General features: G+C 40.4%; 1 protein-coding gene across 2 annotated transcripts in view; it reads left to right on the top strand.

The window, feature by feature from the left end:
• The window catches only part of Adgrg2 (adhesion G protein-coupled receptor G2), a 79350-nt gene that overhangs the window by 20645 nt on the left and 39527 nt on the right, over positions 1 to 19178 (top strand). Inside the window, exons 4-6 of one of the 2 annotated variants that reach the window (XM_057759222.1) lie at positions 13134 to 13169; positions 15747 to 15794; positions 17959 to 17997. In XM_057759222.1, the coding sequence (XP_057615205.1) occupies positions 13134 to 13169; positions 15747 to 15794; positions 17959 to 17997 (123 nt within the window). The remainder of the gene's footprint in view (positions 1 to 13133; positions 13170 to 15746; positions 15795 to 17958; positions 17998 to 19178) is intronic. The other variant, XM_057759221.1, reaches the window with a different exon arrangement.

Here is a 19178-nt window from a genome sequence, read left to right as displayed (position 1 = left end):
GTTAAACAAACGCTCTACTACTGCTCTATGTCCCCAGCCCCAAAGTCATATGTAGCAGGACTTCTTGGACCAACAGCCCCCAAATCATGACATGGAGACTTATTACTAATTATGAATGTTCAACCTTAGCTTAGGATTGTCCCATTAGCTCTTATAACTTATTTTAACCTGTTTCTCTTCATCTATGTTTTCCCTTGGGACTTTTTACTTTTTTCTTATTCTGCATACCCACTTTCCTGCTTTCTCTATGTCTGGCTGACTCCTGTCATCTCCCTCTCTTTCTCCCTCATCCTCTCTAGATTCTTCCTCCTACTTATTCTCTTTACCTGCCAACCCTGCCTATCCCTCTACTGCCTAGCTATTGGCCGTTCAGCTTTTTATTAGACCAACCAGGTGCCTTAGATAGGCAAGGTAAAACAAATGCAACACATCTTTACATAGTTAAACAAATACTCTGTTCTGCAATAGCCATATAATTTTTAAAAATAAAGGTTATTTTTTTTAAATATTTATTTATTTATTATGCATACAATATTCTGTCTGTGTGTATGTCTGCAGGCCAGAAGAGGGCACCAGACCCATGGTTGTGAGCCACCATGTGGTTGCTGGGAATTGAACTCAGGACCTTTGGAAGAGCAGGCAATGCTCTTAACCTCTGAGCCATCTCTCCAGCCCCAAAAATAAAGGTTATTTTTAACATGAGCAGATTTTAAAGACTTAAAATTACAGTGAGGTCAACAAATCTCTTGGCTTCAAAATTGGTAAAAATTCCAGAGTGGCTCTTGCTGGCTGGCAAATGCCTGGCCCTTTATGGAAGTCCCAGTGTCTCTATGTGTAATTCAGTAGCCATAACTCATAGCACTAACGTTGACAACAGTAGCCGCAACAACATGACTGCCTTCTTATAGGTCTTCATGACTTACAAAATAACTTGGCTCATGTTATCTCACTGAGGTAGAGAAATGTCTCTCTCAATCCTCATTTTACAATTGGGAAGATGAGGGCCCAGAAAGAAACAACATCAAGATCTGGAAAGAAGCTCCCCCAAACCCCGTGTGTGCCAGACTGCCAGAAGTGCTTATTTGGGGCTTGGAAAGTTTGAGTCACTTCCAAGTTCGCACAGTTGGCAAGTGAAGGTGGTAGGACTCTAGAACTTGTGTTCTTCACTGCTTCCCCACTGTTTACTCACTCAGGCACATGAACGCAGTTTTCATATGACTTTGCCATGATTCATTCTGGCATGGATTTGTAACCCCCTCACCCTGCAAAGCACTGGGTAAAAATTAAGAAAGGCCCAAAGGAATGAAACCCATAGTTCCACTGATTTCAGTTACTAGGAATTAAGCTGATGTTCCAGGAAAGCATGTTAGTAAAATGTATCTTGAGAGGGGGGTTTACCCTTAGTTCAATTAGCAAGAGATCTCATGTGAGTAAGATCACAGGCTAGTGAAAACAACCCACCGATATGTGGCACAGATGCTTTCCCAATGATGCTATGGCCATCATGTTAAGTCTTTTACATAGTGTCTTCTTTGGTCCATACCCTTTCTGCTGTTTTTCTTTTAGAAATTCAAAGTTCTTTCATGGGACTTTAATATTCAATAGAGCATCAAATTATTTTTAATTTAAGGAGAAAAATGACAATATAAGTTAGACAACATGCTTGCTTCAAGAAGTAGATTTAAATGGCTTACGATGGTGTCACTAATTGGATGGATAAGAATTAGCTAAACAGCTGTACTGCCTTCCGATTACACGGACATTTTTGTTTGCTGTTAATTTGAAATATGTTTGGTCGTTAATCAAAACTAGATTCGCACTTCCATGTAACAAATTCTGTGTTGGTGGGGTACAAACAGGAGACAATGAGTTTGAGTTACTGAGGAATTTTCATTTTCAAAGTAAAAATGTTTAAGGTCAGGGCCTTTGCTTTGTTTCTCACTGTCACTTCAGCACCTGTTCCACAGTAGGCCTTCAACATCGGGGAGTTAAAAAGAAAGTAGGACAAATTACCTGCTATTTCTTCAACTTGAACTAGATAGTGTGTTTATGGATATTCTCACTAACCAAACTTTAGAGAATAGGTAAGTTCGTTTCAGAGTTAGAATAGAAATCATATAACATGCAAATCATAGAATAAACATCATTATGTTTTGAATATCCTCTATAAATTACTGACACCATATTATTTTCACAAAGTAAAAATGTCCACTTTTATAGAAAGGGAAACTCCATCCAGGAAAGCAGAAGAACACAGTCTGAATGAATAGTAATGGCAATGTTTGGTTGGTACTGTTGTGATAAAATGATTTACAAATGTAGTTTAACTTCGTTCAAAGTACTCAACCCCATTTTGCAAGCATGGAAATATTAACAGAAATGTTAGGATCGTAATCAAGACAGAGCATTCAGGCACTGGTGGCACACACCTTTAATCCCAGCACTCTGGAGGCAGAGGCAGGTGGATCTCTGAGTTCAAGGCCAGGTTGGTCTATGGAGTGAGTTTCAGGACAGGCTCCTAAACTACACAGAGAAACCTTGTCTCAAGAAACAAAATCAAACAACAACAACAAAAAGACAGAGCCATAATCAAGTCAGTTTCTCTGGGGCACCCAGTCTCTTTGTCATCTTGAAAGATTGCTTAGCATGTATGCTCATTCATACATTGGAAATAAATGGTATTGGGCATTTTAATCATGGAGAGAGGATTAGCAAGACAGAGTCATAGATTGTAAAAATTGCAGCATTCCAGATCAGATGTTAAAAGCCCATGATAAGAGCTCTCATGTGAATAAGGGCACAATACCATTTAAAAAAAGAAAAAAAGAAGAAGAAAAACCACCAAGATAAATTAAGATGCTTTTGCAACAATGTTGTGGCCATGGTGTTTAGTTTTTTACATGGTGTGGTGGTTTGAAAGAAAATGGCTCCCCAAAGGGAGTGGCAATATTTGGTATGGCCTTGTTGGAGGACATGTGTCACTGTGGAGGTGTCCTTTCCTGTTGCCTGTAAGTCAAGATGTAACACTCTCAGCTCCTGCTCCAGCACCATATCTGCCTGCATGCCACCGTGTTCCCCGCCATGCTGATAATGGACTGAACCTCTGAAACTGTAAGCCATCACCTCAATTAAACGTTTTCCTTTATAAGAGTTTCAGTGGTCCTGGTGCCTCTTCACAGCAATAAAAACCCTAACTAAGACACATGATGTCCTGCACTGCCCATAGGAAAAGCCATTAGGACAGAAACTACCAGTTTACAAAGGCCTAGAGGCGTGATAAGGGTCTTCCATGTATGAATACAGCATCACGAATTAAGGGTTAAATGTGACATCAAAACAGAGGCAACTATAAAATTTCAGCTTTTCCAACTAAATAGGCTTTTTTCCCCTCTTAAGTGGGAATATCCATAATTTCAACCTTTCTTAGTGGTTTTTACCAGCAAATTCGTTGTCAACAGATCTGGCTCATCACACAGTAGTTACCCTCTTGAGGGTCCTGGAGGAACTATGGTCTGGTGCTTTGCTGGCAACGAAGTTGGGAGAGTGAGTCACAAAGAGAGGGAAATTCATATTCAGGCTGAAAAGTGAAAGAAATCCTTCCATTCGTACTGATTGCTTGACTTTCAACCTTGTCACTGTCATGACAAAGAATCAGAGATAAAATGGTCACTAAGGACGATACTTTTAGCATTAATATTATTATGTTGTTATTGTTACATATATACATATATGGTTGCATATATACATATATGCATGTATATATATATTACAAATATATAAATACAACCTAATGAGTCTGCTTTTACTGTTTATATATGGTTTCAGGGCTGACCCCACTGCATTGGACAAGCAATAAAGTGGTTCACCCCTTGTGGGAGGCTAATTCTCCTTCTTTCAGTAGTTACCTGTAGTTCTTTGTCTAGGGGTAGGACCTGCAAATTTTTCCCTTTCTACATTAGCTGTTCATTGATGTTGTCATTGTTCTAGTCTTGTATATGCAGCCGTTTCTAGGAGAGACCGTTTCACACCAAACAGACTTTCTGGTATTCTGACTCTCATGATCTTTCTGCCCCTCCTTCCTCAATGTTCCCTGAGTCGTAGATAGGATTGTAATGTAGATATAACCATTGAGGCTGGACGTCCCATAATTTCTTGATCTCTATTATATGTCTAGTGTAATTTTCTGTGATGGTCTCCATTTGAAGTAGGGAGAGACTTCTTTGATAAGGGGGAGGTCGCTATATTTATCTGTGGTTATAATGTTAAGATTTAGAATGTAGTAAGGAGGTATGCTGGTCTAGCAAAGTGGTGATAGTAGACTCTTTACTATGGCCTGTGACCTCACTTTCCCTGAGAAGTTAGCTAGGTTTCCAGTACCAGACATGATTCCCCTTCTCTTGAATGGGCCTTGAATTCAACTGGATAGCTGTTGGTTACCACAAACATGTGAGTAACACTTATTGCATCTTTATGTATACATATTTTGCCATGCTGGTCTTGTCCTGGTTCATAGGTGTTGCAGCTGGGTAGGACTGTTTAATTGCTTCCCTCCTTTGGTAGCTTGCCTAGTGTTTTCTGGTACCGTGTAAGCTAGATCACAGGAAGGAGGCTTTCAAGTCAGATCCAGCTCAAATAATTCCTAGTCCTGAGTCCCAACTGTGTAGTACCTTCAACAATAAGGGCCTACCCTCAACCACTGAGAGTCAACCAACATTGATAATCTATATTGTTTTGGGAGTCACCTGACCGACAATTTGAAAGAATGTTTCTTATGCCTGGTATGGGGGTTTTGTTAGTCTATGGTTCTTGTGGGGAGCATTGTCAACCCAAGTGGCTTAATTTCCTTTAAGATAACTTTTGCTGGGTAATAGTGACACACATCTTTAATCCCAACACTCAGGAGGCAGAGGCAGGTGGATCTCTGAGTTCCAGGGCAGCCAGGGCTACACAGAGAAACCGTGTCTCAAAAAGCAAAATAAAACCAAAACCAACCAAACAAACAAACAAAAAAATAAAGCAACAAAAAAACCCAGACCAAACAGAAATATCAATCTCTTTTCATGGTTGTCCCCTAGGTGGTGCTGTCCACAGAAAATTTGGGCTCTTTACATTGAAGAAAGCAGGCCCTCTGTGGATCTGGGTCCCTGTTCAACACCCCTCCCCTGATTCCCCCACTCTCAGCTCTCTACTTGATGTTGCTTATTGGATTTTATAAATGGAAAACAAACTTTATCTCTTCAAGCACTTGAGATTTCCGAGTTTATCACAGCCTGCCATAGTTTAACTAATACACCCGATTCTGCCCTTCTAACCAGGATTATTGGTATATCTCATTCTGCCACTGAAGGTAGGATAAGGTGAGATAGACATCTTTTCCTCCTAGGGATCGTATTAAAACCCGAATTCACACGCCCTAAGGAAACTGTAGGAGTATGCTATGACCTTTACTGAGATACCCAATAGCTGAACTGGAGCTGTTGGAGTGCAGGAAGATTCAGCAGAGCCAATTATTTTTTTCTGTACCAAGCCAGGTCACTGTGATGTTCACAGTATGAGCATAAGGTCAAGAGCTGTGGGCCCTGGTCTTTTGGGGGCCAAATTTTAACCTCTGATTTTAGCAAAGGGCTTAGGCCTTGTGTTTCAGTTTCCTTTTCTGTAAAGTGGTAGCACCTATCTCCCAGAGTGTTGTGACTTCATACATATAAAGCAGATGCCTGTAATGCGCCTGACTCATTGTGAGTGGATACAAGCCACTAGCACTACAGACCAGCACTGTCTGTAGAAACCATTGTGTGATGAGGAAGTGTTCTCTATCTGTTGTCTGCTCAGTGCTGCGGCCACCAGCCACATGTGACTGCTAAGCACTTCAACCTTGACCATGGCATTCAAGTTTTTATTGTTTTTAACTAGTTTAAATTGCTTGTAGGAAAAAAAAAATACAAGTTTATTTGGCACACAACAGACAGAACAGGGGATATAGCCGCTACAGAAGAGCTACCTGCCTAGTTAATTTAAATTTTAATTGTCACATGGAAACTGGTGGCTGCCATGTTGGACAGCACAACTATAAACTATATAATCTAATTATCATAGAAGTTTTTTGTTTCGAACTAGTTAAACTGGAGTCAAATCACATAGAACGACCAAGTCAGGATCTCTCTCTCTCTCTCTCTCTCTCTCTCTCTCTCTCTCTCTCTCTCTCTCTCTCCCTCCCTCCCTCCCTCTCTCCCTTTTTCCTTTACCCTTCCTGGAGGCATTTGCTACAGGGATTTGACTGAATCAAACCGTGAGCGCTGGTTAGAACTTCATGAGACTGCTTTCCTCAACAGCTGGCACTGGAACTTAACATTAATAGGGTAGGGAGTTGGGAAAGGAGAACAAGAAGAGCTGGAAGCCACAGGGTGTGAACTGTAGTGTATGGGAACCAAATGAACCTCATGTTAGTGTTGCCTTTTACCTGGGTAATGTGGATGCCCCACAGAAACGTGACCATTCATCACAAAACTGAACATACACCTGCCCGAGGCACTGCATGTCTGAAAGATCCAGGGAAAATGCCTCATCATAGGCCTCATAGTGCCCCTTATAGTAACCATATGAGGCTCCCATGATATTTCTCAGTGTGTGTGAGCTACAGAATGGCAGATGCCTCATGCCTGCTCAGTTCTGGAAGATGAAGGAAAGGGGTGGCCGAGTTGTGTGCAAAGCTGGAGGAAGAGGAAGAGTTAGGCCCTGGAGGATCAACAACACATTTCACTGTCTTTCCCATCATGGTGAAAGCCCACCTAGAATGGCTATTTTCTTCCCAGGAAGTTCCATCAGCTAAGAGCTAAAGTTTTCTTTAGTGATGTCATTATTAATCTTCTAATAAATATATTATGTAAGAGTACTTATTGAGCAGTGTGATGTGAGATAGTCACAGACCAAGTAAACAAGTGTTGAATGTGCCAAATTAGAAATGCTTTTATTAATCCTTTTGCTTGTATAGTACAATCTGGAAAGGTGGTCTCTGGAAGACTGTTTGTTGTTCCAAGTTCTGAAAAGTCAATAGAACAGCAAAGAGGATTGTTTTGTTTAGGGCTCCCATATAATAGTGCCTGGGCGTGGTGGCTTGTTTGTAATCATCTCTCTATGGAATAGTAATTCAATCTGGAGGAGTCAGTTGGGTAAAAAGTATTCATGCAAGGGGGCCTAGCTGTATCTTTTATAGAGTCACTTCTGGAAGAGAAAGTCTTGTTCCCATCCAACTTGAGGGATGGTGTGTTGGAAGACTCATGGGCATTGCCACATCTTTAAGACAGCTCTCTCACTTTAGAAAACTTAATGTCTACCATGCTTTCAAACAGCAGAGAGGAATTCAGCAGCACTCAGATATGGCCTTCCATGACTTGGGTGCAGGTAGTTTATCTGGAAAGTGGTGTCAGGGAGTAGAGAGAGGACATTAAGCAAAGAGTAAGAGTCAATTGTGGCTACCGTATTGAAGTTATCACTCTAGGCAAGGGGGCTCATAATTGTGGGCTTTTCACATTGATTTGGTGTGAATTTGGATGGACAGCTCAGCACACATTTGTGAGATTCATTACATGATCTCTCTGCTGTGATCATCAGACGTAACTACTAATCCATACATCACGTTCTGAGTACCAGTCATCCAAGAAGTATTCTCAAGCCTTTATGGGCTCTGCCTAGATCAATGTCCCTCATTCTCGGGTCCATTCTTCCCCTTTGATGTTTTGCAACACAGAGCATAATAACCCCAACATGTGGTAATGAAAAAGAAACTGGAGTGCAAGAGGAAAGGAAAAAGTGTGTGTGTGTGTGTGTGTGTGTGTGTGTTTCCTTCTATGATTGACTTACCCATATCCCTGATCATGGACTTGCCTTCTTCCTGATTCCCTTCTCATTGGGTGCACGCGCCCCCATCCCTCCATGGTCTCAGCTTCTGCTTCCTGCTTCTATCTCCACCCCTAGAAGACTGGTCCAGCCCTCTACCTTTCTACTATTTCTCTAAGTTAATTTTCTCTTTATATACATGTCATAAGTTTATAACTTGACTCCTGGCTGATAGAGATTTCTTTTTCAGTTATGTATGCTTTTTCAAGACAGGGTTTCTCTGTGTAACAGCCCTAGCTGTCCCGGAACTATCTCTTGTAGACCAGACTGGCCTCCAACTCACAGAGATCCACATGCATCTTCCTCCCGAGTGCTGGGATTAAAGATGTATGCCATCACACCCAGGTTAATAAAAATATTTTGGATAGTTACACAATCCATGACACTGGCCTGGACTTCTGGAGGATAATAGACAAAACATCAAGCTGCTTAGTATCTAATTGGAAAACACAACATATCATATGCTGATGGTTAGAATGCCCCCCAACTCGTGTTGACATTTATTTGTCTTTGTGATGTTATGGAGAGGTGGGATATTTGAAAGGTGATTAAGTCATAAGGGCCCCACCCTCTCGAATGTACCATTGTCATTCTCACGGGAGTTATCACTCTTCTTGAGAGCCCATTTGCCCTTTTCCCCTATATAACACAACAGGAGGCCCCTCAGCAGATGGAGATTCTCAAATTTTGTATTTCCCAGTCCCCAGAACTATGAATCAAATCAACTTTTACAAAAAATTTATCCATTTTATTTTATGCGTGTTTTGCTTGCATGTATGTGTATGCACCAACGTGTATACTTGCTGCCCATGGAGGATAGGAGCAATGCCAGCGATCTCCGTCTGACTCTGGAGCCAAAGAACACTTCAGAGGGCCCGAGAGTCGCCATGAAGTGTCGCCACCTAAAACTTCCAGTTTTAAAAGGCAAAGTTAAAATTTACATTGTGAAAAGGACGTTATGGATATAATTACCATTAAAGACCATGAGATCTGGAGGTTATCATAGATCACCCAGATGAACCCAGTGATTTTCTTAAGTGACAGGATGATAGCCCATGAGACCTTTCCTACTCTATCCTGTCGCTCTGGCTTTGAAGACAGACAAATGTGACAAGAGTCAAGAAACATGACTCAGACTTAGAACGACCCTCAGTCTATAGCCGGGAAGAAAATAAGGGCCTCAGTCCTACAACTACAAAAAACTAGTTTGCCAATAACCCAAATAAGCAGGAACTGGACTCACCTCCAGGGGTTCCAGATAGGACCGTAGCTTGTCATCAACTTGATTTTCATCCGGTGGGTTCTGATAACCAATTTGTACTGTAAGCCACTAACTTCATGGCAATTCGCTAGAATAGTAATGCAAGAAAAAATCAATCCACTTAAATTTTCGACTTAAATTGCTTAGCCATTGTTAACAGCAAAGCTAAGTTCAAGAATAGATCAAATATCAAAAAGATATGGGGTGATGAAGGCTGAGTTCTAGGCTACATTGAGTTGGAGAGGCAATGGCAATGGGACAATCATATGGCAGTACTGACACCACGCTAGAACCTGTGACACTAGAGTTTGGGAAGTGGTGGCAATCGTATTGAAAACAAGTGCTAAGGAGGCGATTTAGGGAAGGAGTCGCCAACCATGAAGCTATTATCTTGAATTTTCGATTCTTCAGGCTCTGTTTGGCTTACCATTATAAACTCATTCTCACTATAATTATATATAGACTTTATTTTTTAAAAAAATCATCAGAAATCATCCCGTTTCCCCCAGTTCCCCTCATCCTCTCCTTCACACTTTTCTCTCCCCATCTCCCCTCACCCCCATCCCACCTCACCCCCAAGATTCCAATTTTTTGCCCGGCAATCTTGTCTATTTCCCATAGCCAGGAAGATAACTATATGTTTTTCCTTGGGTTTACCCTCTTGTTTAGCTTCTTTAGGATCACAAATTATAGACTCAGTGGCCCCTATCCATGACTAGAAACCAATTATGAGTGAGTACATCCCATGATCTTCTTTTTGGATCTGGGTTACCTCACTCAGGATAGTATTTTCTATTTCTATCCATTTGCATGCAAACTTCGAGAAGTCATTGCTTTTTACCGCAGAGTAGTACTCTAATGTGTATATATTCCACACTTTCTTCATCCATTCTTCCATTGAAGGACATCTAGGTTGCTTCCAGGTTCTGGCTATTACAAATAATGCTGCTATGAACATAGTTGAACAAATGCTTTTGTCATATGATAGGGCATCTCTTGGGTATATTCCCAAGAGTGGTATTGCTGGGTCCAGGGGTAGGTTGATCCCAATTTTTCTGAGAAACCGCCACACTGATTTCCAAAGTGGTTGCACAAGTTTGCAGTCCCACCAGCAATGGATGAGGGTACCCCTTTCTCCACAACCTCTCCAGCAAAGGCTATACTTGGTGTTTTTGATTTTAGCCATTCTGACAGGTGTAAGATGATATCTCAAAGTTGTTTTGATTTGCATTTCTCTGATCGCTAAGGAGGTTGAGCATGACCTTAAGTATCTTTTGGCCATTTGAAGGTTGGATAGGGGATCAGGGAAACTCATATCTTAGTTAAGGGAACCACCTAAGGGTTGGCAAGAGACTTGAACTTGAAATGGCTACCAGGTGCCCAGGGCAATGTCCCCAGTTAGTTCCTTGGGCACCAGAGGATAGGGAACCTGAAATGAACCTATCCTATAGCCATACTGATGAATATCTTGCATATCACCATAGAACCTTCATCTAGCGATGGGTGGAGATAGAGACAGAGACCCACACTGGAGCACCGGACTGAACTCCCAAGGTCCTAATGAGGAGCAGAAGGAGGGAGAACATGAACAAGGAAGTCAGGACCATGAGGGGTGCACCCACCCACTGAGACAGTGGGGCCGATCTATTGGGAGCTCACCAAGGCCAGCTGGACTGTGACTGAAAAAGCATGGGATAAAACCGGACTCTCTGAACATGGCGGACAATGAGAGCTGACGAGAGGCCAAGGACAATGGCATGGGGTTTTGATCCTACTTCATGTTCTGGCTTTGTGGGAGCCTAGACAGTTTGGATGTTCACCTTCCTAGACCTGGATGGAGGGGGGAGGACCTTGGACTTTCCACAGGGCAGGGAACCCTGACTGCTCTTGGGACTGGAGAGGGAGGAGAAGAGGAGTGGGGGGAGGGGGAGAGGGGCGGGAGGAGGGGGAGAGGGGCGGGAGGAGGGGGAGGGAAATGGGAGGCGGGGAGGAAGCAGAAAATTTTTTTTCAATAAAAAAAAATAATATGATAACCAAAAAAAATAATCAGAAAAAATTCATCAGAGGGTCATATTAAGTAAATTTTATAGGTAGATTTCAATAATTTTGTTTATGGGATTAGATCAAGACTTCAATAATTTGGCAATAGTTGAAGATTTGCTCTATAGGTTTCCAAACTAAAAAGTCTGAAAAACACCTTAATTTTTTTCCTTTCTTTGTTTACAAAACTTTTGTTTGTTTGTTTTTGTTTTTTGAGACAGGGTTTGTCTATTGATTTGGAGCCTGTTCTGGAACTTGCTCTGTAGACAAGGCTGGCCTCGAACTCACAGAGTTCCGACTGCCTCTGCCTCCCGAGTGCTTGGATTAAAGGCGTGTACTGCCACCACCAAGCATTTATAAATCTTTTCAACACTGGAAATATTTTGTCTCCTAAGAGTGGCATGAAGTTCAAATACATGACTAATTGGAAGCGACAACCCATCATTATTGCAAGTGGGAAGTGAATGGGGGCAAACCCTCAAAGAAACCCAGACTAGTACTCAGGAAAACATAGGACATTTAAGACATGTGGGGAAATGGCTATATTGGACCATGAAGGATGATGTAGTTCTGAGACATAGAAAAAGTAAACTGATATCCAAAGGGAAAACAATGCCAAAAGAAAAAGGAAAGTATAACAAATTTTAAATGTCCAGCTTTAGGGCTGGAGAGATGGCTCAGCTGTTCTTCCAAAAGACTTGGGTTCAGTTCCTAGAACCCACATATTTGCTTATCTGAAACTCTAGTTTCAGGGTACCAGGCACCCTTTTCTTGCCTCTGTAAGCTCACTGTCTGAGTTTGGCTGAAGCTCGTTGTTTGGGCTAGGCTGGCTGGCCATTGAGCTTCCAGGATCTTTCTACCTGTCTCTGCCCCATAACCCTGGAGTTGCAGGCACATCTGACCATGCTGAATTTTGATGTGGATGCTGGGAACCAAATCTAGGTCTTGTAGTCCAGCATGTGCTGTTAACCACTGAGCCATTCCTCCAGCTCCAGGCATGTATTGCTTTCCTGCACAGAAAAAATAAAACTGCTTTTCTTTAAAGGGATCTGAGCATTTTCCCAAAATAAATAACTCAGCAGTTCTTGTAGTTTATTCATCCAAAGGTGGCTGATGTAGTTCAACTCAGAAGAAAGAGATGGCTTAATAGGTCAAAACCTTTGTGCTAAAATAAAAGCATAGTTAATAAACTTTAATTTGTCCAGATGTGCACTTTTCCTATATATTCAGTGAACACCAAACAACAGCTTAAAGTCTTAGCCATCTCCTTAGTTTGAAGTGTACATTATATATTTATACATTACACAACATCATATATAAAACACTATAAATAGTTAAAAGTTGAGGACATGGGGAGATGGCTTAGTGTGTAAGAGTGCTTGCTGTGAAAGCAAGAAGACCTAAGTTCAAATCTCCAGAACCCACATAGAAATCCAGCACAGCATGTGCCTATAGGCCCAATGTTGGGAAACAGAGAGAAGTAGATGCCAGGAGCTCACTGGCTAATCAGCCTAGCCCAAACAATGAGCTTCAGATTCAGTGAAGAACCCTGTCTCTAAATACATGGATGGATGGATGGATGGATGGATGGATGGATGGATGGATGATAAAGTAGAGTGGGATAGAGGACACAAGATATTCTCCTCTGGCTTCTGCATAAACTTACATGGGTACCTACATGCACATGTGTGTATTACACACACACACACACACACAAGAGTTAAAAACTGGGAATATTACTTCACTAGAAAGCTGTGTTCGTAGAGAATTGAAGAGAAGCTCTGAAACAGGGTGTGGAACATAATCGTTAGATAACATGCTGCCCTCTTTTGGTAGTCATTTGCAGCTTGGTTTGCATTCATTGCCATTAAAAATGCGAATCGCCTACAAATATGTAAACAAACCAAACTAATGCTAAATCACCTTTTTTTCTTGACAGAAAACGCTGGCAATTCCAGTTTGCTATCACCATCTGGTAAGAGTTCTTTTATGACTTTGGGCAATCTCAGGAAAATGTTACTCTGGAAGTTCTCCATGAGGGATGACACATGGTCAGATACAGCAAAACTGTTTTCCTCTAAGACACTTGGTTAAATTAATTGTCCTTAAACATGCACCTACAAGACCAAGAGCAGACAGGCATACTGATTCTTCCATAGTGCCTAGCCAAGCTGGGGACTAACTCTCTAGGGACTACGGACTTCACTGGGTAGCAGCTTAAGGGCTTCGGCTATGGTCAGTAGTCTAGCTCACAAGTCTGAGCAGCATTAAGAACTTAAAGGCACCACGATTTATTGTATTTGCAAGGTGAGCTGTTCTCTTCAGTCCACTCCTTCAGTACCTTCACTTAGAGAATATCTTTCCAGAGGCTTCTAGGAACTTAGCACACATGACGATGGGAAGGCAAATAAACTAAAGAGAAATGTGGATAGAAGCTATGGGAACAGAGACCCGTACTCTGTTATGGGACTAACAGCTGGAAACTAGCATCCGAGTGTCCTATGGTGAGAGAACGGAGCCCAGGGCTGCCAAATAACTCGTCTGAGATCTCACAGCTTCTTGCTCCACATCACACAGAGGTAGTGTGGGCTTCTTTGCATCCTACTTGTCTTCTTTCTGATATACCACACGTCCTACGGTTGTCAATCAGTTGGTATTCCATCATTAGGACTGTGAAAATGAACTTGTTATTCATTCAACCGTCTGAATCCAGTAATAATTGCAGCCATCTCTTATGCATGCACTACCGTGCCTGAAGTCTTCAGACATCTCATTCCTCCCCAGGCTACCAGTATAGGACTCAGGATGTTCATGTTATAGATGTGGAAATGGGCTCAGCAGGGGAAACTTGATCGTGTTAACACATTCTCTGGAGCCAGGCTGAATGAATTAAGCAAGCCACCACTCTCCCACCTCCACCACTAGCTTAGATTCAGGGCAAGTTCCTTAACATTTTTATGCCTCGGTTTCTTTCTCTGCAATTCGAGGAGAACAATAGTATCTGCTCTATGGGATATTTAAAGATGAAACAAGAGACTCCATGTACCTGCTATAGGGTAAATAAATGACTGTAGGCGTGAGTTGTTATGTTATGGGTTAAAGATTCAAACCCTGAACCTTAAGACACCAAACTTGTCTTTGTCAGTTTGCCCCCTAGTTGTTGAGTTCCTAGGTTCAACATGCTAGTGTATTTTTCTTCTAGAACATCAGTTCTCAACCTGTGGGTCGAGACGCTTTAGGGGGTTGAATGACCTTTTCACAGGGGTCACCTAAGACCATCAGAAAACACAGATATTTACATTATGATTCATAATAGTAGCGAAATTACGATAATGAAGTAACAACAAGAATCATTTTATGTTTGAGGAAGTCACAACAACACGAGGAACTGTATTAAAGAGTTACGCTGTTATGAATGTTGAGAACAACTGTTTTAGTAGAAGAGCTTTTGGCAAATGCAATCACAGAAAACCCTGCAAAGCCCTGTTTGTATAGAACGCAGAGTTCTAGTCATACCTTGAGCTCTGGGTGCCCTGGGGAAAAACATAAGACCCAGTGTATGTCAAGGGAAGAAGACGGCTGTGCCCTCGGGCCTCTTCTTTGAATTGTGTCCCCATTGACACATTAATAGTCATACATTAAAAACTGGCTCTGGCCAATTATTTTGTTCTACCCCATAAGCACCCTTTGACTTGAATTGCCTAGGCCCAGTCTTATTCCTCAAGAAAGATCTTGGCAAGTGTTTAAAAGAATAAATATAGTAAGTGACAAAATATGAAAGCAATAATATGGGATAGACAGCGTGTGTGTTTGTGTTCAGCCACCCCATGAGCATTTTGAGAAAGGCCAGCCAAGTGCTTTGTCCGTACCAGCTGAAAAGCAAGCTCTTTACTGGAAGACATATTTCAGTTGTGAAGTGTTTGTGATTCTCTCCATGTTTAGGTCAAGATAAAAACCATCAACTCTTTTAAATATTTAAATATGTGAAATGTGTGTGGTAGACTGACTTCCTAGCATAAGAAGAGAGTCATTCCACAAGAAATTTAGAGCTTGATTTATTGACTTAATAGCAGCCATATTTCAAAATGGCTTGCCAAGAAATGGGATAAAATATTAGAGAATATATATATTCTAATATATAATATTAGAGATACATATGCACACACACAGTGTACCATGGGAAGACTTGGCAGTTGGCAGGAATCATTATAGTAGTGTGGTGTCTACATGACAACAGATATCGATGACATTAGTTGAACAAGTTATTTTAAGTGTTTTCTAGAACGCTTTTGATTGGAAAAATAACGAAACTCTCATTTATTTTATTCTGATGTGGCTCCTAACTTATTGCCATGGTATTCTAAAGGTGCAGCAGACTCCATGATTTTGAGTCTTGTGGCACTTTTTCTACTTTTTATGATTGTATCTCAAGAATTCCGACTTCTTAAAATTTCATAAATAATTGTTTCAAGCCAGGGCTATACATTGAAACCTTGGCTCAAAAGATATACAATTGTTTCAAAGTATTCACTTATTTTTTCTCTCTCTGCAGCTGAATCATCTCTTGTCAGTCTTGTCCCCTACTCCAATGGTACACCAGGCAAGATTTTGAAAATCTTTAAGCCTAGATGTAGTCCAATTTGTTAAGCTTTTGTTTTAATTATTCCTTTGTCTTCTTCTCCTTGGGAAAAATAAAGAGGTAGAAACTGCAAGCCTCAATGGTAAGAATTGAGTTTCTGAAGTAAGGGAAAATAAATAACCCTTCATATGACTAGAAGTATAATGAGTGGTAATAAAGATTTCTATCTCTAAATTATATCTGGGGACACTAAGTAATCCCATATAATCCAGCACTCCAAAATTTAAGGCCTGCCAGCATGTGAAAGTAAACCATTCTGGTTAACTGATAAAATGTCTGATCATGGAAGGAAAATAAAAAAGAATCCCTCTCCCACCGTAACTATTCTAGGAAAATTCTAGAGACATTGATCACACTTTAAGTACTCCTTTTCATCTGCTCTCTAACACAATGCCAACACACTTGACGTGACGTATTATTTAAGTGTGGGAAGCACATCCAATGACTTCAATGTGTTCAGCATGAATTTGGAGGACAGGGCGTTCAAAGGCAAGTCTCTTTATGGGTGATTCTTATCAATTTTTAAATAGCATGAAATGGGCAACAAAAAAATTCTGGCTCCTCATCATGTTAGAGAAAAGGACAAAGAATCTCAGTATATCCCAGGGAGGTAGGTGGAGCAGGACATTCTGTTCTCTCCCTTCTGAGGGGAAACAGTTTTCTATCTTATTTTGGTCAAACCACAACACTTCTCAGAATCTCTTGGTTAAAATAAAATTCAACCCTGTGGTTGGTGGTTAGGGAGCTAAATAATCATAGATGTATCTTACACTGATTGAAACTGATTAAATTCATAATTTGCCCAATGAGAAAAACCAACAGTTGTCAGATTTGTGTGTAATTACTTCATGCAGTGAAAAGATTATTTTCAGTTTAGCGTTGGCAGTGGTATCTTTATTGTGTTGTGTGTCGTGTGGGGGATATATGGATGCGTCTTAAGCATGGCAGTGCATTGTGTTTGTTTAGTTGTTTGTTTGTTGAGATGAGGTCCCACTATGTAGCCCAGGCTGACGTCCAATTCATAGCTCTTTGGCCTTGGCTTCTTAATTGTTAAGAATGAAGGCATGTGCCACATCCATTTTTTTCTAAAATTTCATCTCTAATAATAAATTCTAGAATAAGTTTCATTAAAGAAATACCTGTAGAATTCATTTTAATTAGATTTTTTTTAATCTAATAGGATTGAAATGAAATCTTCCTAAAGGCTGATAATACCTAAGAGCTTTAAACTTAAACTAGCACTATTTGACTTTTTTTTTGTAAGAATGTGTCACTGGTAAAAGCTACTAGGCATCCCCAGGGCTATCAAAGTTGTTATTCATGTTGTAAATTTCCTATCCATAAGGGATTTCTCATTACCATAGAGAGAAAAGGACAGCTGTTTTATTTTTTAACATTTTTATTAATTTGGGGAGAATTCCATATAATATATTTTGACCAGAGTCACCCTCCACTCTCCTCACTAGCTCCTTGCAGGTTCACTGTCCCCTCCCCACCCAACCCCAAACTTCGTATCCTCTTTTTAAAAAGTTAATAACCCATCAACTCCAATTTGTGCTGCCCATATACTCCTGCATATGGAGCCATCTGCCGAAGGGTGGTCAGCCCTCAAAGTTGACTCTCTCTCTCTCCCCCACAAATGCATCACCTGTCCATAGCTCCTCAATTAGGGGTGATGGGATCTCATGAACCCTTCTCATTCCATGCTACAATGTTAACTGGACTGATCTTCACAGGTAGCCAGAGCTGTGTGAGTTCGTGGGTGCAGGAGTCCTATCATGTCCAGATGACACTGCTTCACTCTTGACCTCTGGCTCTTACAATCTTTCCATCCCCTTTTCTGCAATGCGACAAAAATATTAACATAAGTGGGTATAGTTGGCTCTAATAAATATTGGAGTGTTGCCATGTGTTACACACATAACAGACATTCAAAAAGTGCCTTCCCAAAGAATGAAAGTGTCTTCAGATTCATTTTGGGGCTGAAGAACAGAGAATAGGTCTGGGGATGTTGTTGCCTTGGCTAGTACCAGTTAGATTTTGCAAAACTCTAACTTCTAGATTTCGAGGAAATTGAAATGTTTAAACAGTCTGCCAGTAATTACTCTGTTTGTTATTTCTTTAGATGCTGCTTCAGAAGTGTTGTCAACTTTAAACAAAACAGGTAATTTCAAATTATTTCCGGGTGCCATAGCTTGTCTTCTGTGACTTCTTGAGTTCTTTGTACGTTGAGGCTGATGGATTAGTAAAGGAACAAGTTTCTGTTGTTCCTTTGCTTTTTTCCCTAGGTGTCCAACCTTTGAGTGAGTGACTGTCATTGAGCTATTATGCTGTTATCACCACACTCCTAAACTTCCTATTCTGGCCATATTACGCTGCTTAAAAAGAACATTTATTGTTTTTTGAATATCACAACAACACCTATTAGTTCATAAAATGCAGAATATAGGGAAATACAAAGAAGAAAATAGAAATCATCTTTAGTCTTACTTTACTATTATTGTTAGTAATTTGGTACATTTTCAGTTTTGATCATATATATATATATTATATACATTCATTTGCAATCACATATATACATATATATACTTACCCCCATGTTTATAGCTTTTTCAGACTAATCATAACTTACAAAGATTTTATATGTCTCTTTTAACTTAATATTAAATTGTAAGTATTTGTCATTGCCTCTGGCTACTAATGACTTGATGCTATTCCATTGTGTGCCATATGCTAAGCATTAAAGTTGTTTGTATTCTTTTAATAGAAGTTGTTGCAATGAACACCCTGATGCCAACATCTTTGCATTTGTCCCTGATTTCTATAGGATACGTTCCATGGATTGGAAATAATGTGTCAACAGTATGAATATTTTAAGTCCCTTGAGAACTACTGCCTGTTTACCTTCTAGGAAAATTGTACTCTGCCTCATCCTGCCCGCAGTGGATGAAAATGGCCATGTCACTGTACCTTTGCTGAGATTACATTATATATTATTAAATCGTCTTCTTGATTCTTTATGTTTTTTTTGATTCTTGATTATTAGGGAAGTTAAATACTTTTCGGGATTTAGCTATAAAAATACAAGTTTATTTCACAGTTTTGCTTCATTTTCTATGGAGAGAAAAACAGCAAGGCAAACAAAATAATGTATAAAGGGTTATTGATGACGGTGCAAAGTGGTATCCAACCATTGTCCATGAATCACACACTGAAGTGAACTCAATCAGTAACAAACATACAAAAGTTTACGAAAGTGTCCCTATGACATTGTTTATTCTTCAGGGTGTCTCCAAACTTTGAACTTAGTCTTTCCTTTATAATTTACCTATCTTCTCTAGAACA

Source organism: Chionomys nivalis, chromosome X (assembly GCF_950005125.1).
Source record: "Chionomys nivalis chromosome X, mChiNiv1.1, whole genome shotgun sequence".
NCBI classification, from domain to species: Eukaryota; Metazoa; Chordata; class Mammalia; order Rodentia; family Cricetidae; genus Chionomys; species Chionomys nivalis.
Note: the sequence above shows the minus strand (reverse complement) of the source record. Positions and strands in the feature narration are given on the sequence as shown.